This window comes from Mustela nivalis, assembly GCF_964662115.1.
Source record: "Mustela nivalis genome assembly, chromosome: 2".
In the NCBI taxonomy this organism is placed as follows: Eukaryota; Metazoa; Chordata; class Mammalia; order Carnivora; family Mustelidae; genus Mustela; species Mustela nivalis.
In genome coordinates, this window is record NC_139021.1 from 134,221,359 (window position 1) to 134,245,895 (window position 24,537).

At 37.4% G+C, this 24,537-nt stretch overlaps 1 protein-coding gene across 5 annotated transcripts in view; it reads left to right on the forward strand.

The window, feature by feature from the left end:
- Positions 1-21,302, forward strand: part of MCU (mitochondrial calcium uniporter) — a 198,952-nt gene extending 177,650 nt beyond the window's left edge. For 4 of the 5 annotated variants that reach the window (XM_082716025.1, XM_082716029.1, XM_082716028.1 and 1 more), the window contains 4 exons: positions 10,013-10,173; positions 11,654-11,857; positions 17,848-17,964; positions 19,331-21,302. In XM_082716025.1, the coding sequence (XP_082572151.1) occupies positions 10,013-10,173; positions 11,654-11,857; positions 17,848-17,964; positions 19,331-19,408 (560 nt within the window). In that variant the 3' untranslated portion in view covers positions 19,409-21,302. The remainder of the gene's footprint in view (positions 1-10,012; positions 10,174-11,653; positions 11,858-17,847; positions 17,965-19,330) is intronic. The other variant, XM_082716026.1, reaches the window with a different exon arrangement.
- The last annotated feature ends 3,235 nt before the right edge of the window (positions 21,303-24,537 follow it).

Consider the following 24,537-nt stretch of genomic DNA (forward strand, 5'->3'; position numbering starts at 1 on the left):
TTCAGATATACAGTGTGATGATTTGATATACTTTAATATTACAAAATGGTTACAACAATAGGATTAATTAACACCTTCATCACCTCACATAATTACTGTGTGTGTGTGTGTGTGTGTGTGTGGTGACAACACTTAAGGTCTACTCGCAGTCAATTTCAAGTATACAATACAATATTGTTAACTATAGTCACCATGCTGTACAGTAGATCCCCAGAACTTACTCATCTTACAATTGGAAGTTTGGCTACCCTTTGACTGGCCATACCATATACCATATAACCCAGTAATCCCACCTTTGGACATATAACCAGGAAATGCACTCCCATATTCATTGAAACATTATTCACAGTAGTGAAGATATAAAAACAACCCAATTATCTGTTTGCAGATGAATGGATAAAGGAGATGTGGTATATACATATAATGGATGTTATTCACCTGTGGAAAAAAAAGAAAACCTGCCGTTTGTGACAGACTGGGTAGAACTTGAGAGCATTTTACTTAGGAGTATTTTGTGTGTGTATGCGAATTACCTAGAGAGTTCATTCAATTTAAATTTACTGTTAGTAAAATTTAAAAGGTTCACTAATACATCCTTACATAAAGTATAATAGTATAGTATAAAGTATATAAATAGTATATAAAGTATATAAATAGTAAAGTATAAAGTTCACTAATACATCCTCACATAAAGTATAATAAGCGGGACAGTAAGCTTCCATATATTATGTTGTGAAAAACTAGGGGCTTTTAATCAATAACTAATTTTAACCATCTTGTCTAATACTGTGTTTTTAAAGCAGAAATGAATGTTTAGATTTTTTTTTATGATTTTCTTTATTTGACAGACAGAGATCACAAGTAAGCAGAGAAAGGAGGCAGAGAGAGAGGAGGATGCAGGCTCCCTGCTGAGCAGAGAGCCTGATGTGGGGCTCAATCCCAGGACCCTGGAATCATGACCTGAGCAGAGGCAGAGGCTTTAGCCTACTGAGCCACCCAGGCGCCCCTGAATGTTTAGATTTTTAAATGGGGTTATTCCCAAGTTGAATAAAGGAAAGTAAAGGTAGAAAATGGGAGATATTCTCTTTGATTCTCTGCTAATCAATTCATCATTCTAACAACTTTATCTACATCTTTATCTACATCTCAGAGTTCTGGCATTCTTCCCTAGAAGTCAGTTTGAATATGAAGTTTATGAGCTACCTGTCTGGCTCACTTGGTGGAGCATGCAACTGTTGGTCTTGGGATTATGAATTTGATCCCCACTTTTGATGTAGAGATTACCTAAAAATAAAATCTTTTTTTTTTAGTTTGCAAGGGTCAAAAGTCATTAGTTCATGGACTTATTATATATATTATATAATTCATGGACTTATAATAACTATAAATTGAAGTGTGAAATTTGGTAACTCAATAGCATTGGTATAGAATTTTAAAATATCTTTTTAAAAAAGATTATTTATGAGAGAGAGAGAGAGAGAGAGAGTGACCGCACGAGTCAGGGGAAGGGCAGAGGGAGATAATTTCAAGCAGACTCCTTGCTGAGCGTAGAGCCCTATACAGGGCTCAGTCTGAAGACCCATGAGATCATGACCCGAGCTGAAACCAAGAGCCTGTCACTCAACCAGCTGAGCCACCCAGGTGCCCCTAAGATATCTTTTCAGTATTTAAAATCTTTTCAAGGGCACCTGGGTAGCTCAGTTGGTTAAGCAGCTGCCTTTGGCACAGGTCATGATCCCAGGGTCCTGGGATCGAGCCCTATGTTGGACTCCCTGCTCAGCGGGGAAGCTACTTCTCCCTCTCTCTCAAATAAATCAATAAAATCTAAAAAAATTTTTTTCATACATCATAGTTCTCTTAATTCTGTTATTAAACAATGAGAGATTATGCTATTACATACCATTTCTCACAGAAGCCAAACTTTTAAAACATAGTAAAAATAACACAGGAAACAACAAGTGTTGGTGAGGATATAGAGAAAAAGGAGACAAATACAGCCAATTTAAAACAGTTAAAATAGTTAAAAATAGAAGTACTCTATGATGAAGTCATCACATTACTGGGTATTTACCCCCAAAATGCAAAAACACTAATTCAAAGGACTACATGTACCCCTATGTTTATAGCAGCATTATTTACAATAGCCATATTATGGAAGCAGCCCCAGAGTCCACTGATAGATGAATGGGTGAGGAAGATGGTGCATATATGTATACAATGGAGTATTTTTCAGCCGTTAAGGAGAACAAAATCTTGCCTTTTGCAATGACATGGGATGGAGCTAGAGAGTATAGTGCTAAGTGAAATAAGTCATAGAAATACAAATACCATATGATTTCAAATCATAGAAAAAAAAACACTAAAAAACAAATGAACAAAGGTGAAAGACAAACCAAGAAACAGACTCTTAAATAAAGAGAACAAATTGATGGTTACCAGAGGTAAGGCAGGGGGTTCAGTGAAACAGGTCAGGGGATGAAGGAGGGCACTTGTTACGATGAGTACCAGCTGTTGTATGGAAGGGTTGGATCGCTATATTGTACACCTGAAACTAATATAACACTGTATGTTAACTATATGAGAATTCAAATTTTTTAAAAAGACCTTAAATAAATAGTAAGGAAAATCATTTTCTTTTGATAATGTATAAAATAGGCTTTAATTTTGTTGCCACCATATGATCTTCCTCTCCCTGTGTGAGGAAGATATTGCTGGCATTCAAGTCACCACTCTTTTTCAACTGCATCAAGAGAGCAGTGTGCATTTCTGTGTTTGAGAAAGTTGGCAATCATCCAGATGAGTAGGCATATTCCTCTTCCCCACATATACTTTTTAGTGAAAAGGCTAAACAGAAAAGAAACTGAAGGTACTAGAGCTCAGGTATCAAATGAGGAGGAGGAACACGAAGATTTTATATATACATGGAGCAATGGAACAAATCTAATAAAAGAGTTAATGAAGGAGAACTTTTCCAGGACAGTTTTTTAAGTTTTGAATTCTACCAACCCCCCCACCCCTGCCCTTTAACTTTCACTTCTCTCCTATTTTCCTTTTCCCTGTTTTGTTTTGTTTTTTTAAGACTTTATTTGTCAGAGAGAGACCAAGTGCTTGTGCACAAGGAGGGGGAGCAGCAGACAGAGGGAGAAGCAGGCTCCCCATGGAGCAAGGAGCCTGATGTGGGACTCCATCCTAGGACTCTGGTATCATGACTCTGGTATCATAAGCTGAAGGCAGATGTATAATGGACTGAGCAACCCTGGCGTTCCTTTCATTTCCCTGTTGATGGATAGCACTTTCGAACTAAAAATGTTGTGTATCAGTAAACTTGAACTTTACACACTTATACCAGGCACTGAGGATAAAGGGCTTATTGATAGAGGATCTAATAAAGGCCCATTTAATGTTTATGTGGATTGACAGTCCGTAAGTATTATGGATGCCTAAGTGTTGACAACCCTTGTACCTAAGAGTACCCTTGTACCTAAGCCCAAAATTGAAAGGGAAGAGGCAAAAAAAACCAAGGGGGCAGGTCATAGCATTAAGGCTATCTATAAGCATCATTGCGTTCTTTTGGCTGGATTGCCCTCTGCCCACTGCAGAATGAGAAGAGTAACTGTTTTAGCAATTAGATTATTTTAAACCTAACCTAAATCTAGAATGGAGGGAGGAATATGGAAAAGGGAGTACAAAAGGTCTTATCTCAGTCCATGTTGAAGTAGTAGTTAACTACCTTCCACTTAATTATTGGGGAAGAAGAGAATATAATCTAACTCAGTGGTTGTTGAAAGTTGTTGTGATAAGGAGAATCATTTTGATTGGCACCACTAAGCCTTTTCCCCATATATCCATTCAGAGGATATTGGAGACCTTGCTTCTCTCTTAATGATGTAAATGTCTTGAGAGGAACACTTAAAGGGCCAAACTAAATACAAACAGGAACAAATACTTTATCAGAGACTCAACCAAAGTCCTTCTCAAACCATTCTAGTAGCTGAAAAGACTTTTAATCCCTATTAGGTTAACACATCTTCTTGCCTTTCTGTACCTGAATTTCCTGGCACTGATGACATGTGCAGAAACGTTAACAAATATCTAATTGCATTTTTAGTGAAGCATACACAAGTCATCCAAAAGTGTTATCGTTAAGCCATTAGTAGATTTGTCTTCTCTCAAAATTTCATCTCCAAATATGTGGGCAAATTTTTCTGGGTCAAGGATTTGAAGTTGATGTTTTCCTCCACTTTGACAATACATTGGAACCATATTCTTCCTGACAAGAAAATCTAACAAAATAAAGCCAATTTTCCTGAGTTTACTGGGGCTTTAGTAGTTGGACATCTCTGAGATTGATCTTTGAATTATCATTTCATGGCTTTTTAATTGCTGTTAGAAAGTATGTGATTGCACATTAAATTTTATTTGTTTAGAATAGATAGTACATTCACAAGGTTAACTGCCAAAGTCAAAAAATGTATGGGAAAAAGTTTTCTTTTCCTTGTTCTACATCCACCCTTTGCTCCTTCTGTACCAGCAAGCACAGTTCTTAGTTTCTTATGTTTCCTGACAAATATTGTTGATGGATTTGTCAGAAAATATGAGTGCATAACTTTTTTCCCTTTTTATAATATGTTATACATATATATATATATATTATAATATAATAATAGCATATATATATATATGTGTGTGTGTATATATATATATATATATATATATATATATATATATATATAGTATTTATATCAGTCCAGGTTCAGTTGGGGAGGCAGAACTATATAGGTATTTTGGAATAAAAGATTTATTTTAGGACTGAGACCTTATGGGATTGTAGATGAAGCTGAAGAAGTAAGAGTGGATTCTGAGGAAGATGGTGGTTGAATAGGAGGACCCTAGGCTCACCTCCTTCCATAAATACAACTAGATAACTATCATCATCGTAAATACCCCAGAAAGCATCACTAAGGGCTGACAAAACAAACTCTACAATTTAATGAAGAGAAGATGGGGTACCTGGGTGGTTCAGTTAAGTGTCTGCCTATGTATGGCTCAGGTCATAATCCTAGGGTCCTGTGATCAAGCCCCTCGTTGGGTTCCCAGCTCAGCATGAGAGTCTCCTTCTCCTGTTCCCTCTGCCCCTACCCCTGCTCATGCTCACTCATTCTCTATCTCATTCACTCTCTCAAATAAATAAAAATCTTTTTTAAAAAAATGGGAGAGAAAAGATTACATTGAAAAGGGAGTAGCAGGGCGCCTGGGTGGCTCAGTGGGTTAAGCCGCTGCCTTTGGCTCAGGTCATGATCTCAGGGTCCTGGGATCGAGTCCTGCATCGGGCTCTCTGCTCAGCGGTGAGCCTGCTTCCTCCTCTCTCTCTCTCTCTGCCTGCCTGCCTCTCTGCCTACTTGTGATCTCTCTGTGTCAAATAAATAAATAAAATCTTTAAAATTAAAAAAAAAAGAAAAAGAAAAGGGAGTAGCAGACATAGCTGGCTTTTGTAACACACAGAAGCAGGCAGAGACTAAGACAAAATGAGAAGATAGGAATTTATCCTAAATAAAAGAACAAGATAAGGCTGCAGCTAGATATCTAAGCAAACATGTAAGTAACACACCTGCTAGAGAATTTAAAGCAGCGATCATAAGGATACTCACTAGGCTTGAGAAAAGAATGGAAGAGATCATTGAGAACCTTACCACAGAGATAAAAGAGTTAAAAAGGAATTGGATGGGGGTGCCTGGGTGGCTCAGATGGCTAAGTATCTGCCTTCAGCTAAGGTCATGATCCCAGGGTTCTGAGATCAAGTCCTATGTTGGGCTCCCTGCTCAGTGGGGAGTCTGCTTCTACTTCTCTCTCTGTGCCTCCCTCCTTATACTCTCTCTCCCCCTTACTCTCTCTCAGATAAATAAATAAATCTTTTAAAAGGAGTCAGACATGAAGAGTGCAATAAACTAAAAGCAAGCTTGATGTGATGAACAGCAGCCTGGAAGAAGCTGAGGAACAAATTAATTAGCTAGAAGACAGTAATGGAAAGCAATGAAGCTAAACAAAAGAGAGAAAGAATTACACAAAGTAAGAATAGATTTAGGGAATTCATTGACTCCATCAAACATAATAACACATAAGTATTAGAGTAGTCCCAGAAGAAGAGAGTGAAAAGAGGGCAGAATATGTATTTGAGGAAATAATAGCTGGAAACTTCTCTAACCTGGGGAAAGAAACAGACATCCTGATCCAGGAGGAACCATAAAACTCCCATCAAAATCAACAAAAGCAATCTACACCAAGACACATTGTAACTAAATTTCCAAAATATAATGATAAAAGATTCTTAAAATGGTAAGGCAAAAGAAGCCAGTAACTTACAAGGGAAAACCCATGAGGCCAGCAAGAGATTTTTCAACAGACACTTGCAAGCCAGAAGGGATAGGCATAATATATGCAAAGTGCTGAATGAGAAAAATCTTCAGCCAACAATACTCTATCCAGCAAAGCTATCATTCAGAATAGAAGGAAAGGTAAAGAGTTTCCAGACAAACAAGTTAAATGAATTCATGACCACCAAACCACCCCTATAAGAAATATTAAAGGGGACTTACTGAGTGAAAAGGGGAGACCAAAAGTGACAGTATAAAAGGCAGAAAACACAAAAGCAGTAAAAAGTATTTCCATAAAAATTCCAGGAACTCACTTTAAAAATGATATATAATGTAATAACATATACTTAAACCATTAAGAGGAGAGGAGAAAAGAATGGGTTCAAACTTAAACAACCATCAACTTAATATAGACTGCTGTATGCAGAACAGGTTATATACAAACCTAATAGTAACCTTATATTAAAAACCACTAATAAACATGCAAAGAATAAAGAGAAAGAAATCCAATATATCACTAAAGAAAATAAGCAAAACACAAAAGAGAGAAAGATAAGAAAGGATCTAGAAACTTAATGATGAACTTTATGTAGTTTTCATATTTTGCTATAGTGTATACTGTAATGTTGAATAATCTTGAATATGTGTCACTTAGGAAGTCTATGAGTGTATATGTAAGAAAAATACCTGGAAGTGGAAGGCTGTGTCAAAGGGTATGTGGATCAAAAATTTAAATTTTGAAGAAGAAAAATATTAAAGAGTACTGAAAGCCAATCTAAAGAGAAATATTTTTATAACCTTGGATTGAAAAAGAGCTTCCTAACTATAACATAAAACCCAGAAGCCATAAAAGAAAAGATTGATATAAAAAATAAATGTTCTACACAGCAGAACCCTTAATACAAATATTAATTTTTAAACTAACAAGCTTTCATCGCTTCTCAGCCTTTTGACTAAGATCAAGTGTAAACTAACAAGCTTTCAATGAACAGTATTCTAACAGAGACGTACATTTTTGTAAAACAAATTCCAAGTCTGATTTCCAACTTCACAGATTCTCAGGATATGATTATCTATACATGCTTGATCATTAACATGTCCATGCTACATTAGGAAAAAGAAGAGAAGAGATTCTGTTTAGTTTTGCTTATTTGCTTCCTTTCCTCTTTTCTTCCTCCTTCCTTCCTTACTCCCCTTCCTTCCTTGGACTTCTAAGCAAATACAGTATTAAAAGCTAAAATGGGGGCACCTGGGTGTTTTTAAGCATCCAGCTCTTGGTTTCAGCTCAGGTTGTGATCTTGGGGTTATGGGATCAAGCCCCGCATTGTGCTCCATGCTCAAAGTGGAGTCTGCTTGAGATTTTTTCTCTCCCTCTATCCCTCCCTCATTCTCCCTCTCCCTGTCAAATAAATAAATAAATCTTAAAAAAAAAAAAAAAAGTTAAAATGGAAAAAGAAAGGGCATACAGGAGGAAAGTCATCGGATTACCAGTCAGATGATCTCTGTCTATTTCTTAAGAGCTATGCAAGTTTGTGAGTATTAGTTTTAGACCTCACTAAAGAGAGCAACCACCTCATACTTGATTTTTTTTTTCTCTGTAGTGACTAGATCAGTACCTAGTACAAAAACATTTGTTAATCTTATCTCTTGGATTCAAATTCCTCATTTATAAATTTTGACTGCCAAGTTTACTCATGCTGTTATTGTGAGGATAACATGATATAAATAATATATGTGAAGAGATTTTATTAACTGTAGATGATTGATCACTACTTAAGAAATTGTCTTTTTGAAAGGGGACCCAGCTTTCAGGAGAAATATTGTTATTGATCTAGTAGAAACATTATAACTCAGTTCCAGTCATGGGGTCAAGAGACACAGACTCTACCACTGTACTGTAACGTTCCAGATAAACTACTGCCTTCCAGAGTGCAGCTTTCTCTTGTAACTTTGGAGAGTGTAAAGCCATATGCAAATGTGAGCTACAACTTCAGTGCAAAGAAAGCCCTGTTGACATAGATGACTTCTAGAACTCAAAGTGTTCTTGCTTTTGTCTGTTCCCATTAACTCAGCACACATTTACTGAAGTGTGCAAGATACTGTGCTACCATTTTACTGTATCAGCTCTTCTCTAATCTAATTTGCTGCCCTTACTTGAATTTTTCATGGATTGAATTTCTGTGATAACTGTACTAAAGGACATCCTTGAAAAAAGTTTAAATATATGGCTAATTCTGACTATGGCTTATTTTGATTTAGATGAGTTACCTTATGCTGTACGTAACAAAATGTCACATTTAAGACTAACAAGATTTTATTTGATTTGATTTTTTATTCACATATAATGTATTATTTGCCCCAAGGGTACAGGTCTATGAATCATCAGGCTAACAAGATTTTATTTTATTTTATTATTATTTTTTTAAAGTGATTCTTTTTATTTTTTTAAGATTTTATTTATTTATTTGACAAATGGAGATCACAAGTAGGCAGACAAGCAGGCAGAGAGAGAGGAGGAAGCAGGCTTCCCGCTGAGCAGAGAGCCTGATGCGGGGCTTGATCCCAGGACCCTGAGATCATGACCGGAGCCAAAGGCAGAGGCTTAACCCACTGAGCCACCCAGGCGCCTCTAGGCTAGCAAGAGTTTAAAGCAAAAGTTTTCTTTCTTGTGTTTTTTGTTTTTATTCTTTGACAACTGAGATAAGCTGAATTTTTAAATTAGATTTTTCAAAAACAAAATTTTTAGATTTCTGGAAACACGTGCTACTCCCAGAAGAGGATACTGAATCAAAGAATTTAATGTGTTACCCTTTCAATCGTTCTCTTAACTTCATGCCCTCTAAAACATGATATTCAGGCCCAAACAGCTATATTCTTTTCCCAACAGGGGTAAATCAAATTTGGCATGATAGGGGGAAGGTGTATGGGAACTAAGAGTTTTAGGATAATTGTATTTTTATTTATATCTTTGTATTTGCAAATTGGAAATACTGTGTATTTTTTTCCTGTATTAAACAGGAAGAAAATCACAAATTAAAATGGCAGGAACACGGACAAATTATAGATAAGCATTTTGATAAGCATGATCAAATTCTGAACCTCTCTACTAGTTTTTAACATATTGCCTAAGATTTTTGTTTTTATTTTTTAAAGATTTTATTTATTTATTTGACAGAGAAATAGCACAAGTAGGCAGAGCGGCTGGCGGAAGGAGAGGGAGAAGCAATTTCCCAGCTGAGCAGGGAGCCCTATGTGGGGCTTGATCCCAGGACCCCAGGACCTGAGCCAAAGGCAGACACTTAACCGACCGAGTTACCCAGGCACCCTTTTTTGTTTTAATCTTATGAGGATTATTATTATTTGTAATCTTATTTGTAGCATTTTGACTTCCAAGAATATAAAAGTAGATGTTGGCTTCAAAATTTTCAAGTCGCCTAAATCTGAACTGACTTTCTAGGATTTGCAGGTACCTCTTTTTTGAAAAGGAACTATCACTTTCCTTCAGTTGAACATGGATGGTGGGGTTCCTGTAGTAAATGAGTATGTCTTGTTTTTGTTATTGTCTAATAGCTCTGGGAATAGGAATGCTCCATCTAAGGCAAACACTAAAAAAAAAAAAATTGTAACCCCTTTCTTTTCAGACCTCTTAAGCCACGAAAATGCAGCAACACTGAATGATGTAAAGACACTCGTCCAGCAGCTGTACACTACTCTGTGCATCGAGCAGCACCAGTTAAACAAGGAAAGGGAGCTTATTGAAAGATTAGAGGATCTCAAAGAGCAACTGGCTCCCCTGGAAAAGGTGCCCATTCAAATCTCAGACTCTCCTCTTCAACAGTAATTTTCTAGAGCATATATGTTTGCTTTCCCCCTCGGTCCCCCCATCTTTTTTTGGTAATTGAGTTGTGTCAGTCAAACTAGTCCTTTAGTTTTGGGAACTGAACCATAACAAAGTCCAATCAAAGCTAAGAAAAAACTTGAAAAGGAATAGCTTTGAGTCTTCATAGTGGGCATAGAACTTTGAGCTCTAAATGTCTGCCCATAACCAGATTTATGACCTTTGCAACAATTGAGTTAATTACTGATTGAGATAAGTTATGTGTGTAGGGGGTAATGATTTTGGCCAAGTTAAGAATCAGTATTACATGGAATATTATGCACCTGTTAAAAATGATTGTGTAGACCTAATCTACATATTGCTATAGAAGAATATTATGATATTTGATGCAAAGTGTATTATAAAATGTGCATATTAATGCATACTGTGATCTAATTTTTAAATGTGTTGTGCATATAGCTATGCATATTTATATATATGTATATGTAACCCACAGGAAAAATGTCAGAAGTATATTCCAAAATGCTAATAGAGTAGGGTGATGACTGGTTTTTTCTTTACATTTTTCCAGGTGTTTTATAATAAGCATGTCATTCTTATTTTTTAACAATGATACAAATATTTTCATTGTAAGAAATTAGACTATCAGAGATTAAGAGAGGGAACAGATACTCTTAATATTGTGCTTCTTCTCATTTACTTAAAAATAATGAACGTGTATCTCAAGGTTCTCATTAAATTTAAGATCATTAGAAATGTGAGAAATCAGACTTGAACTGTTGTGAAGGAGAATGAGATTTAAATTTGGCATTTTCAAGATGTAAAAAAGCATTTTTTTAATGTACTAGCTATAACAAAGTAATTATCATCTTTTGTTGACTATTTACTATGTGCTGAGAATTGTGCAAGTATTTGACCTGTAGTCCGTTATTTAGTCCTCAGAAAACTCTATATGACACTGATGACGATACACAGATCAGGACCTGCATACAGCTGTTCTGAATCTAGAGTCCATGCTCTGACTCTCTGTACTTTCTGCCCCCTAGCAGACCCCTTGAGTAAACAGTGACGATAGATGAAATCTTACATGCTACAGTAAGAGAACACTGGCATATTTTCATATCCCTTTCTCAAAAAAGATAATTGTGTCGTTGGATAAAGAGTTGTTGACACTAACTTACTCCTGTAGCTTCACTATATTTTCATCTTTTCCTACTTCTAGGGTGAAACATAAAACACAAGTGTCCTAAGAAAGTGTTACTCCTATAAAATATTCAGTGAAAACTACAGATACTATTTAGGAAGACAAGTTACGTTTCCTAGAAGGGAGACTAACATGTCCTGATTATGAGCCCTATTTCTTCTGCAAATGTAAACAGTTTAAATGTAAAATTGGTTCTGTTTCAAAATACTGTATTGTTGATTGATCATGTGTGCCCTGTAGGTACGAATTGAGATTAGCAGAAAAGCTGAGAAGAGGACCACTTTGGTGCTATGGGGTGGACTTGCCTACATGGCCACACAGTTTGGCATTTTGGCCCGGCTTACCTGGTGGGAATATTCCTGGGACATCATGGAGCCAGTCACCTACTTTATCACTTACGGAAGTGCCATGGCAATGTATGCATATTTTGTAATGACACGCCAGGTAAGAATTCCTCTTCCAGAAACTTTTTATGAGATGCTAATGAAGTTTTGGGTGTCACAGTAGTTCTCTTTTCTCTCATATTCTTTCTAAAGCCATCTCCCCTTAAGTACTCTTTAATCCTACACACACACATACACACACACACATACACACACAGATGCACCTGTGCACATGTATGCTAATTGTGTATTATGCTCTATTCTCGGTGTTAAAGGTAAGGAATCATGGCTCCTAACCTCAAGAAGCTCACAGACTATAAAGTGAGCCATATAAGCCATTAAATTTAGAAAAAAATACCTTACAGAGAGAAGAATGATCTGCTACAGGATAGCTTGCTCAGCCAAGTTGGCTTGGCTTTTGGTTTTTATTGAATTCTTGGAATGGAAAGTTAGTGATAACTAATCAGATAGTTAAATTCAACTCTGGACTATTTCTAAGTATATTAAGAGTATAAGTAAGCTTCTTTGTTACTCTTTTTGCTTCATAGAAGAGAGATGAAAATTAGATGTCTAATCACTTTATATGCCTGGCCTATTCACTAGCAACCAAGACTCATTTATTAAATATCAGTATCTGGAACTCATTTTTGTTGCCAGTGTTATTTTTACAGTAGCTTGAAAATCCTCTGGCACTTTAAAAAGTATGAAGGATTTACTATCACTTATTATTATCTGTGTAATACCACACAGATTCAACTTCCCTTGATAAAAATTTACAGTAAGTGAGACATGAGAACCTTTTTCTATTTTCTTAGGTACCAAAGCTGAGAATTGCTTCTCTTATATTTTTATATAGCTCTGATTGAACATAGACATTTTGTTTCTGTTGTTGTTAGACCACTGGTCACAGGCCTATTTATGTGTGAGAAAATGAAAGCCCCCAAATGGTATTTAACCTTTCTGGGCCTCCCAAACTTGTCTGGTAGAGAAGAGAGACAATAAACTGTTCATGTCCGGCCATTGTTTGCCCAGAGTATCTAGCACCGAGTCCCATGTCTGGCTCATACTCATTACCATGAGTGAACAGAACTGAACAACCAGATCAGTCATGTCTAATCACAGCTCTGGACATGGCCTTGCTGTCTGTCTGTCTGTCTTTGTTTCTTTCCTTCTCATTCTCCTCTCTTCCCTGTTCCTGTCCCTCATATACACACCCCTTTAATAGGTTCTTTTTATCTGTTGATTGAAGTCCAAACTCCTTAGCCTGATAGTCATAACTGGTTCCTCCCTGTCTTCTCCAAAGGTCTGTCAGTTCCCTATAGTATACTTACTGTGTGTTTTAAACAAATAAAATTATATTCATTATTCCCCCAAATGCCCTGAGTTTTCTACCACTTCATTCCTTACTTCCCATCATTCTGTCAGCTGGGAGTTCTCCCTGTGGATCTCTACCTGTTATATTTCAAGGTTTCTTAAATACTGATCTTTCATGAACCTTTGGCCAGTTCCCTACAGACAACTTTGAACTCTCCTTCTGAATTCTTGTAGCACATTGTACCTCTCATTTCACTTATCCTACGCTATCTTGTATTATAGTTATTCACATATAATGTCTTCACTCCTCTACTAGACTATAATATCTTAGGAGGAGAGGCATTCAGGGTTTTTTTTTTTCCAATTTCTATTTCCCTTTAGCTACTGTTTTTTTTTTTTTTAAGATTTTATTTATTTATTTGACAGAGCAAGAGACAGTGAGAGAGGGAATACAAGCAGGGGGAGTAGGAGAGAGAAAAGCAGGCTCTCTGCAGCCCAGGACCCTGAGATCATGACCTAAGCTGAAGACAGATGCTTAACAACTGAGCCACCCAGGCATGCCCCGCCTTTAGCTACTATTAATCCATTATTGTCATCATTGTAATTCAATATTCACTTCTGCTTCTTTTATGACATACTAGGCATCAGACCAATCCTCCCATGAGGAAAAGTTAGAATAGTTAGATAAAACATTAAATATATCTGCCTACAGACACTAGAGAGCTTATAAGATAGCAAATTACCAAGCAAGGACCTGAGGAAGAGGAATTCCAGGAAGGTAAACCTGGTGCTGAGTGTGCTTATACCTCTGGGGATTTATGCTGACTAAGCAGGGTAGGACAGAGACCAAGAAGCTGAGCAAAACTTGATGATCTAGAAGGATCAAAACAATTGAGATTGTTTGGTTTGGAATCTCTAATAGCTACCATTATCAAATAAGGAGGATCCTCTTGTAGGTTCTCTCTGAACCATAGCCCAACTTCATTCATCTCAATTAGACTAAGGTATTCCTAGAATAGTGATAATCCAAAACTGCTAGTGCTCATAGGCTCCAGGCAGAAGCAAACATAAATTATCCCTGGAAGAAAAAATATTTAAAAATGTAAAGACTGGAAAGAAATAAAACTGATGTTATTCAAAGGTCTTCGTACGTTAAAAAAAAAAAAAAAAAAAAAAAAAATATATATATATATATATATATATATATATGTATATATATACATGTACATATATTTGATTAGAATCCATAAGTGAGTTTCATAGGGTTACTGGATACAAGGTCAATATACATAAATCAATTGCATATCTATATGCCAGCAACAATTATAAAATGAAACTAAAAGTAATCGTGCAAAAGATGTGCAAAATCGCTATGCAGAAAAACATAAATTTAAAGGAAATTTCTGAACATGTTCACAGACTGAAAAGTAAATATTAAAAAATGTCAGTTGTATTCAAATTGATCTGTTTGATTCCGTGCAACCCCAGTCAAATTTCCAACAATTCTGAGGATGAAGGGGGGAAGATTTGAATGAACTGTTTCTAGAATTTCAGTGAAAATGTAAAAGCCTAAGAAAAGCCAGTGAACCCTTGAACAAGAAAAATTAGGTAAGAGGATTTGCTCTACAGGATATGGAAGACTGTAGCTTTATTTATAATATTATAGTAATATTAAGATAATGGCACAAAGACAAATAGTCCAATGGAATAAATGAGAGAATATAGAAACAGATGTGTTATAAATGAACTTTTGATTTTAAAAAGATAACACTGCAAAGAAAGAAGAGTCTTTTTCTACGAATGGTGCTAGGACAATTGATTATCCATATTAAAAATAAAATGAAATGAACCCATCCTTACTCATCCTTAATTAGTAAGAATTAATTCCAGATAGATTATAGATATAAATATGAAAGCTAACACAATAAAGCTTCTGGAAGAGGGGCACCTGGCTGATCCAGTCTGTAGAGCATACAACTGTTGATCTCAAGATTGTAAGTTCAAGCCCCACGTTGGGTGTGGGAGAATACTTAAAAATAAGATCTTTTTAAAAAATAAAATAAAACTTCTGGAAGGCAAATAGGAAAATATGCCAATTACTGTGGAATAGGAAATAATTTCTTACCCAAAATGAAGCGCTAACAATAAAGAATAAGAATGATAAAGTTGACTGTATTGAAGTTAAGAATTTCTGGGGGCGCCTGGGTGGCTCAGTTGGTTAAGTGTCTGTCTTTGGCTCAGGTCATGATCTCTGGGTCCTGGGATCGAGCCCCACAGCATCTGGTTTCCTGCTCAGCAGGGAGTCTGCTTTTCTCTCTCTGTCCCTCTGCCCCTCCCCATCTCTCTCATTCTCTCTCTCTCAAATAAATAAATAAAATCTTTTTTAAAATATTAAGAATTTCTATTTATTAAAGAACACCATTAGGGGTACCTGAGTGGCTCAGTGGGCTAAAGCCTCTGCCTTCAGTTCAGTTCCTGATCCCAGGGTCCTGGGATTGAGCCCTGCATCCAGCTCTCTGCTCAGCAGGGAGTCTGCTTCCCCCCTCCCTCTCTCTGGCTGCCTCTCTGCCTACTTGTGATCTCTGTCAAATGAATAAATAAAAATCTAAAAACAAAAAAACACCATTAAAAGGGCAAACAGGCTGGGAGGAGATATTTGTAGGGCATATACCCAACAAAGGATCCATAACCAGAATATATTAACAAAACCTATAAATCAGTAAGAAAAAAACAGACAACCCAGTAGAAAAAGATGGCAAGAGATTTGAATAAGCATATCTAAAAATGGAAGTTCAAATGGCTAATAATATATGAAACAAAAATGCCTCAGGCTCATGAGTGATCAGGAAAATGCTATAGATCTCCAAGAGAAATGAAAACATGTTCATACAAAAACTTGTGCAGGAATATTCATAGCAGCATTATAATAGCCAGAAAAGTGGAGACAACCTAAATGTCATCAGTTTATTAATGGATAAATAAAATGTTGCATATTTATTCAATGGAATATTACTTGGCAACAACAAAATAATGAAGTACCAATACATGCTACAAATGGATGAACCTCAAAAGAAGGCACCCACAAAAGGCTACATGCTATATGATTCCATTTATATGAAATGTCCAGAATAGGCAAAACTGCAGAGGCATAAAGTAGATTAATAGTTGCCTGGAATTGGAGATGTTGAGGGAGATGAGAAGTGATTATTAGAGTACAGGATTCCTTTTTTTTTTTTTTAATGAAGTTTTATCTATTTATTTGTCAGAGAGAGAGCACAAGTAGGGGAGTGGCAGGCAGAGGCAGAGAGAGAAGCAGGCTTCCTGCTGAGCAAGGAGTCCAATGTGGAACTCCATCCCAGGACACTGGGTTTAGGACCTGAGCACAAGGTAGATGCTTAACCCACTGAACCACCCAGGTGTCCCTAGAGAATGGGATTTCTTTTGAGGATGATAAAAACTGATTGTAGTGGTGGTTGTGCAACTTCATGAATACACTAAAAGCCATTGAACATTATACTTTAAGTGGATGAATTGTATGGTATGTGATTTATATCTCATGAAAGCTATTTTTGAAAAATAAGGTAGTACTTCACACACACCAGAATGACTTTTTTTTTTTTTTTTTAACTGGCAATACCAAGTATTGGCAAGGATATGGAATGATGGGAACTCTCGTATCCTGCTGATGGGAATGTAATTGGTACCACCATTTTGGAAACCTGTTTTATATCACTTCTTAATTTGAACACAGTCATACCTTATGATCTAGGATCTCCATTCATAGGTGTACATCCAATAGAAAAGAAAAGCCCAAAAATGTTCTTGGCAGCATTATTCATAAAAGGAAAGCCTGGAAACAACCCAAAGTCTTATCAGTAGTAAAATGGATAAATTGTGATGTAGTCATACCATAGAATATAACCTGGCAATGAAAATGAATGAATTACAAAAGTATGAATATCACAAACATATTAAGCAAAAGTAGCTGCACATAATACCTATCGTGTGACTCCATTTTTATAAAATTAAAAAAACAGATAAAATTAAGCCATAGAGTTCAAGGGGATTCATGCTTAAGCAGTAAAGCTGTAAAGAAAACAAGAAAATAATTACCATTAAAGGCAAGATAGTGATGAGTTTGGGAAGGAAGCCTGGGTTAATAATTGGGAAGAGGTGGGAGGATGCCTTCCAGGTTGTTGGCAATGTTCGATTTTCTTTATCTGATGGTGATTAGCTTATTCATTATGTGATGATTCATGGGGGTATAGCTCAGTGGTAGAGCATTTGACTGCATTACGTGATGACTCATTGTGATGTGCGTTTTTGTTTTGTGTACTCTTACACATGTGTTTCACAGTAAAAAAATGTTCAAGAAATAAATATTTAGGGGCACATGGGTGGCTCAGTAGGTTAAGCCTCTGCCTTTGGCTCAGTTCATGATCCCAGGGTCCTGGGATTGAGCCCTGCATTGGGCTCTCTGAAAGTAGGGAGCCTGCTTCTCCCTCTCTCTCTGCCTGCCTCTCTGCCTACTTGTGATCTCTCTCTCTCTCTCTCTGTCAAATAAATAAGTAAAATTTTTAAAAAATTAGTTTAAAATAAATTAAAAAAAATATTTAACACTGCACCTACATCGGTATCTATCTTTGCACGTGTGGTGAACCTAATCAGCAGTTAGTGCTCATTTTGTAATGATAGTGTTATAAGGACTAATAATTTAATTTCTCCTTTAATTTGTAGGAATATGTTTATCCAGAAGCCAGAGACAGACAATACTTATTATTTTTCCATAAAGGAGCCAAAAAGTCACGTTTTGACCTAGAGAAATATAATCAACTCAAGGATGCAATTGCTCAGGTAAGTTTTCCAAAAATAAAAATAAATTCCAGTCCCATTTTGTATGGTATTGGTATTATAATAATAATTGTTATTATTATTACCATTATCCATAACTGTAGTGCTTCAGTGGGTAAACTCTGAAAGAATGATCACACCCTCTTCTTCCTGTATTAATTATTCCTCGGTTAATAAAAATGCGAATTTTAGCATGGACATCTCTCTGGAAAGTTTTAGAACACAGCAGGTGAAAAGGTGATGGGTCCTATCTATCCTATTAACAGTAGCATATTGAAATTTGTAGAACTATTTTTCCTTTTTTTCTTTTTGTTTCCTTAAAATTGTCTGTTTTTACTTTTCTCTCTTTATAAAATCTTTTTACAACAATTTCGAAAGATTTTCCACCTAAAATGTGTGGTGGCTATGGGAGAAAAATAAAATCCAGGTAAGAAAGATTACTGGAAATGTTTGCCAGGCACAAGTCTCAGAGTTTATTGAACTAGAAGATGCTGTTTTAAAAGAGATGTATTTTATTTTTCATAATAGTTACCTCTTTCAAATTTCTGCATGTGCCTCCCTCCGATATCTTTGATTTTGCTGAATAAATCTTCATTCTTCTTCTCTGTAGTCTTATATGACTTCAGCGATTTTTCAGAAAATCTCTAGAAACTCTGCCGTCTTCTATAACGTTTGGTTGCTCTTCTCTGTCCCTTATTGGTGGTGGGGTTGTACTTTGAATAGGCTTAGTCTGTCTTCCTGCCTTGGCCTAAGTTGATTTATGTCTTCTGTTGCTCCGCGTGGTGGTTCTCACCTGGAGGGAGCGCATTAGGCTGAGGGTGGGGCTGAAGCATCCCTGGAGCTGTTAAAAATACAAATGCTCCAGCCCTACCCTCAGCCTACTAATCCAGCTCCATAGCTGAGGTCCCAGCCAGTGTGAGTTTTGAAAGTGCTGCCCTTGACAGCACATCCCTGATTTTAAAATCACTAAGCAAAAAAAACTGAAACAACTACTGGAGGAAGCACTCAAGTGTTGAGCAACGGAAGTTCAAGTTCCGGATCCAGACAAAGGTTTGAGAAACGCCATCAGGATGCATCAGATGCTCGCAGGGTCCTGAGCCTCTGAGTCCTGCCCTGCTGACAGCACAGCCTTTCCTGGAGGCTCTGTTGACAGGTGATCCTGCCAGGGCAGACTTCCATTCTGGTCCCCCTTGGTTGTCCTATGCCTTTAAAGCCCTTTGCTTCTGAGGCAGTCTCAATTTGAGAGTAATTGAGATGATTTCTGGGATTCATAGTGATGCAGAAAAAGACAATTACCTTTTCTCAGGAGGGGATAATATCATTGAAAGCTTCACTAGCCGGTTTTTCTGACCTTTTGTTTCTATTTTAGGCAGAAATGGACCTTAAGAGACTGAGAGACCCATTACAAGTACATCTGCCCCTTCGACAAATTGGTGAAAAAGATTGATCTACGAAGAGCCTCTGAATCCTGGCAGAAGGAACACCTGTTTATAACTCTTGCCTTTTTAATTAAAGCATTGCAGGTGGAAGCTGGGAGCCAAGTCGGGGTAGAGGGTTTTTACCTTTAATTAAAAAACAAAACAAAAAGGATCTTAAGGAAGAAGAGGAAGTTAAAATCTAAGGATCAGGCTTTGTGGAATATAAGCTCAAAGGGCTTAGTGAATATTGTCTTAATCAAGCATCTTAGTTTCTGGATGAAAATGATGCATTATATAGTTGAGAGATTCATAAAGAGAAAAGGATGCTGGGGGTGTTCCTTTCTTGCATCTTCTTGCAGGGTCAGCAAAACAGTAACACACCAGCACCCCACTCAGCTCTAATTTTTTTTTTTAATTTGACTTTTCTTATTTTTGACATAGGAGTAAACAAATATACCAGAAAAGCAAATCCTCAAGGTCTGTGGGTGGCAAACAGAGTCTGAGCCCATGTCATTAGCATTTATTTTAAATTGGACCCAGTCTCTGCAAAGTGACCAGGAATCTCTCCTATTCGTGTCCCTTTTCTGACCACCCAGTCCTGTTGGTTATGCTAATTTTATCCATATGAGAGTTGGAATCAACTTATGACTGTTTAATAATTGACACTTTGGATTATCCCATAATACCTTCTTCGATGTCTGTATATTCCAGTGCTCTGGATCAGTACCTAGGAATCATTGGCAACACTGCATGAGGTTGTTTTGTTTTGTTTTGTTTTGTTTTTTATTAATTAATCTTTAAGAGGAGGCAGAATTTCCCTCCTTTATTTAACTCTCCTATTGATATTCCCCTCTCCCTCCATAACGCAAATCCGAGGGGGGGCGGTATTCAGCTATATTACCAAATCAGGAAGACGTAAGGTTTACAAATTGGCTAAAAATCATGGCTCTCTAGCCATTTCAAACCAGAATAATCTCCTTGCTGTTAATCTGCTCGTGTGACAGCATTCCAGCCCACCCAGATGGCGCTGCCTTGTCTGGAGACTTTGTTTATCTTGAAGGACACACACTTCCACACTGTTTGTGAACCCCCCCCCCCCCCCCCCCCGCCTCCACCACTTCAATAGTTGTAAATCAAGTGTGTGGATCTCCAAGGGTGCAATTTATCTTTATACAGGAATACATTTCTACGGCTTCCTTCAACCTACCCTCTTCACCCTCTTTTTTCTTATCTTAAATTGAGAGAAGGAAGAATTAATCTTATACTCTATCAAAATATTTTCTACCATATTTCCAGATGACATCTGCACTTGAAGAGTCAAAGGAATCTGTGTCTAATATCCTGTTTTTAACGACTGTGGGGGCAGGATGGAAAGGATGATGAGGCTTGCCACACAGCTGATCGGCTTTTTCTTTCACACCATTCGCCCCTCCTCATTGTGGCAAGGAGGTTCTTTCTCATTTTCTTCCTCTTTTGGGATCATTGTGTATGAAAAGAAACACTTGCAATGACAAACCCAGACTCCAGGTGCCTTGCAGAGGTTGAAGGCCTGCCCAGACCGCTGCTGCTCTGCTCCTGCCGCCGCCCCTTCCGCTGGCATGATGGAATGAAAGGATGCATGTCTCCCCTTCCTTCCAGTGCCCCCGAGTCGTTCAACCCCTTCCCTCATTTATTTTTGTTAAGTTCTGTGAATTATTTTAAAATCATCTATCCTGTTTGTGTGCAGGTTTTTAAGAAGAAACAGCACAGTGCAACGAGCAAATCCTTTCAGGGTGTGTGGGAGGCAAGGGAGGGAAATGTGGAGAAAAGTCCTTTAAACAAATAGCAAAATATTGAACATGTGTAAAATCCTGTATCATTTATGAAATATGTATAAAAAGCAATGTACCTTCTGGAACAATAAATACTTATTCAATTTTTGAACTATAGTATCTATTTCTTTAAAGCAAAACTATAGTATCTATTTCTTTAAAGCAGCAGCAGCAACAAAACTTACTTTCCTGTGATTCTAGTGGAAAACTGTTTACTTCCAAAATTAATTCTTTTTTTTTTTTTTTTGTAAGATTTTATTTATTTATTTGACAGCGAGAGAGGGAACACAAGCAGGGGGAGTGGGAGAGGGCGAAGCAGGCTTCCTGCTGAGCAGGGAGCCGATGTGGGCCTTGATCCCAGGAAGCTGGGATCATGACCAGAGCTGAAGGCAGCCACTTAACGACTGAGCCACCCAGGAGCCCTAAAATTAATTCTTATAAAAATATCATTTTGAAATTAAATTTGGTTCCTAGAGCCTGTATTTTTAAAACAGGCATTTTTTTATAAGATTTTATTTACTTATTTGACAGAGAAAGCATGAGTTCCTTGCTCAGCGAGGTCTGCTTCTCCCTCCCCCTTTGCCTACCACTCCCCCTCTTTGTGCTCGCTCTCTCTCTCTGCCAAATAAATAAATTAATTAAACAAATAAGTTTTTAATAACAGGCATTTCATTAATGCTTCCTGAATCTAAGATGGTCAATATTTTCTTAATTTTCCAGAGCCATCAAAGGTTAAGTGACTTCTACCGGCAGAATAAAGCCAGTGGCAGTACTGAGACTAATATCCTTATATCCTGATTAACAGGAAAATTGTCCATTATATCAGACACCAGATTGCCCAATGTGGTCTCCTGGACTTCAGAACACTGTCCAGGAATGAACCAAGATTAAATATTCATTTTTTAAGACTTTGTATCAAATTTGACCAAAGCAAATAATGATCACCAAACAGGAAAATACCACGTGCTACCTCCTCCATTGAAGGCCTATCAAAAAGTGTACGTTAAACGCAATGTGAGATGTCTGAGAGCTTCCTGGCAGACATCCCTGGGACAGAATTAAAGTGTAAGAAGATAAGATTGAAAATGTTTCGATTAATGCCTACATATATATTCAACAACATTGTTAGGCTTTAGTGAATTTTCAGTGGAGATAATGAGAAGAGGTAAATCCATTAGTGTAAATAATGCGGTTTTGTTAAAAGATGATAGACCTTTAAAGCTGGCAGTAAAAAAGTTCTCTCATGGTATGATTGTTGGAGTGGCAATCTGGTATCTCCTTGTTAAAAATGCAAGTTCTCGGGGCGCCTGGGTGGCTCAGTGGGTTAAGCCTCTGCCTTCGGCTCAGGTCATGATCTCAGGATCCTGGGATCAAGCCCCCGGTTCCTCTCTCTCTCTTTCTCTCTCTCTCTCCCCTGTGATCTCTCTCTCTGTGTCAAATAAAATCAAATAAAAATAAAATCTAAAAAAAAAAAAAAAAAAGCAAGTTCTCTGATCCCTACTGAATCAGAAACTAGGCATGGGGCCAGCAATCTGTATTTAATAAGTCCTTCTGGTGATTTTATTGGGAACCATTGATCTAGTCAAACCAGTGGACATCTATGTCAGAACTTACCAGTGAATCCTATGACCAAACAACCCAGTGACAGAGGCTGGTGAGTATGGTGAATATGGTAAATAGAAAGAATAGAGCTCATGTCACATGCACTATTGTATCTTGCTTACTGGCAGGAGAATAGTAATGAGGACATAGTAGATGCTCACAAAAAACAAAAATAGGGGCCCCTGGGTGACTCAGTTAAGTGGCTGCCTTCAGCTCAGGTCATGATACCGGGGTCCTGGGATTGAGCACTGCATCACTATTCATCAGGGAGTCTGTTTCTCCCTCTCCCTTTGTCCCTGCCCCTGCTCATACTCACTCTCCTTCACAAAAATAAAATCTTAAAAAAAGAAAAAGAACAACCAAATACGTTGAATTTAAAAAATCAATGTAGCAAGGTTTCACAGAAAAGTGGAATTTCTTAGATTTTGGAACTCAGCTTCACCAAAACTGTTAAGAGTTATGTCTCATTTTTCTGGGATGCTGCGTGGCTCAGTTGGTTAAGTGTCTGCCTTTAGCTCAGGTCGTGATCCTGGGGTTCTGGGCTCGAGCCCCACACCAGGCTCCTTGCTCAGAGGGAAGCCTGCTTCTCCCTCTGCCTGCTGCTGCCCCTGCTTGAACTCATTCTCACTCGCTCTCTCTGACAAATAAATAAAATCTTTTTTAAAAAAGAGAATTGTGATTCTTTTTTAAAAGGATGTATTTATTGAGAGAGAGCAGGGGAGGGGAAGAAGGAGAGAGAAAATCTCTAGCAGACTCCCCACTGAGCATGGAGTCAGTGGCAGGGCTCCATCCCACAACGCCAAGATCATGACCTCAGCTGAAATCGAGAATCAGTCACTCAACTGACTGAGCCACCCAGGTGCCCCAGTTGTGGTTCATTTTTATTACCGCCAACAATATTTAGTTTGTTGCTCTCCCAAGTAAGTACAGATTCCTTGTCTTCCAGACATACTACATAATTACTTCCTTAGGATAAATGTATATGTTAATTTTAATGAGTTATACTGAATATAAAATTGACCCACTTTACAAATTTTCATTTGCATAGGTTTTATAAATGTATCATTCATTGAGCAATCCCTCATTCTTGAAATTGTCCTCAGCTCCTGTGACCTGACTTCGGTTTCCTTCTTTAAATCTCTTCTTCTTGGTCCTATTTGCAGTATCCTCCTCCTCTGCCCACATCTTGATGCTGGGCTTCTCCTGGGTTCCATCTCGGACCCCATTTTCCATGGATGATCTCACCCACTCCCTCCCCCCATTTATATGCCAGTAATTCTCAAATTGTTAGGTAAGCTCAGATCTTTCCTGAACAGCCAACTGGTTTGTCTACCTCCTAACTGATCTATTTCCCCCCTTATGCAATAAATTCCCTTAGAGGGAAATGCATCTTAGTGTAAAAAATTGACAAAATATTAGTAATTGCAGCTATGTTCCTTATTCTTTCTACTTTTGTATATGTTTGAAATTTTTCATCATAAAAAATTAAAATGAGAGGGCAGGTTAATGAAAAAGGAGAAAACAGGAATAAGGAAAAAAAAAAAAAAAAAAAGGTCTTACGATCCTGGGAATGCTTGTTTACAGAACCAAAGGGCTATCTGTAAAAGTCCTTGACTCTGGCAATCAATCCTGGCAGCAAATCTGGGTTTATCTCATGCACACGTCCTCTGTTTCTCTGCAACCCATATGAAACACTCAGAGAGTTTCTCAGGGACAGGAAATTGCAGGGTTTTGTTTTTTCTGTT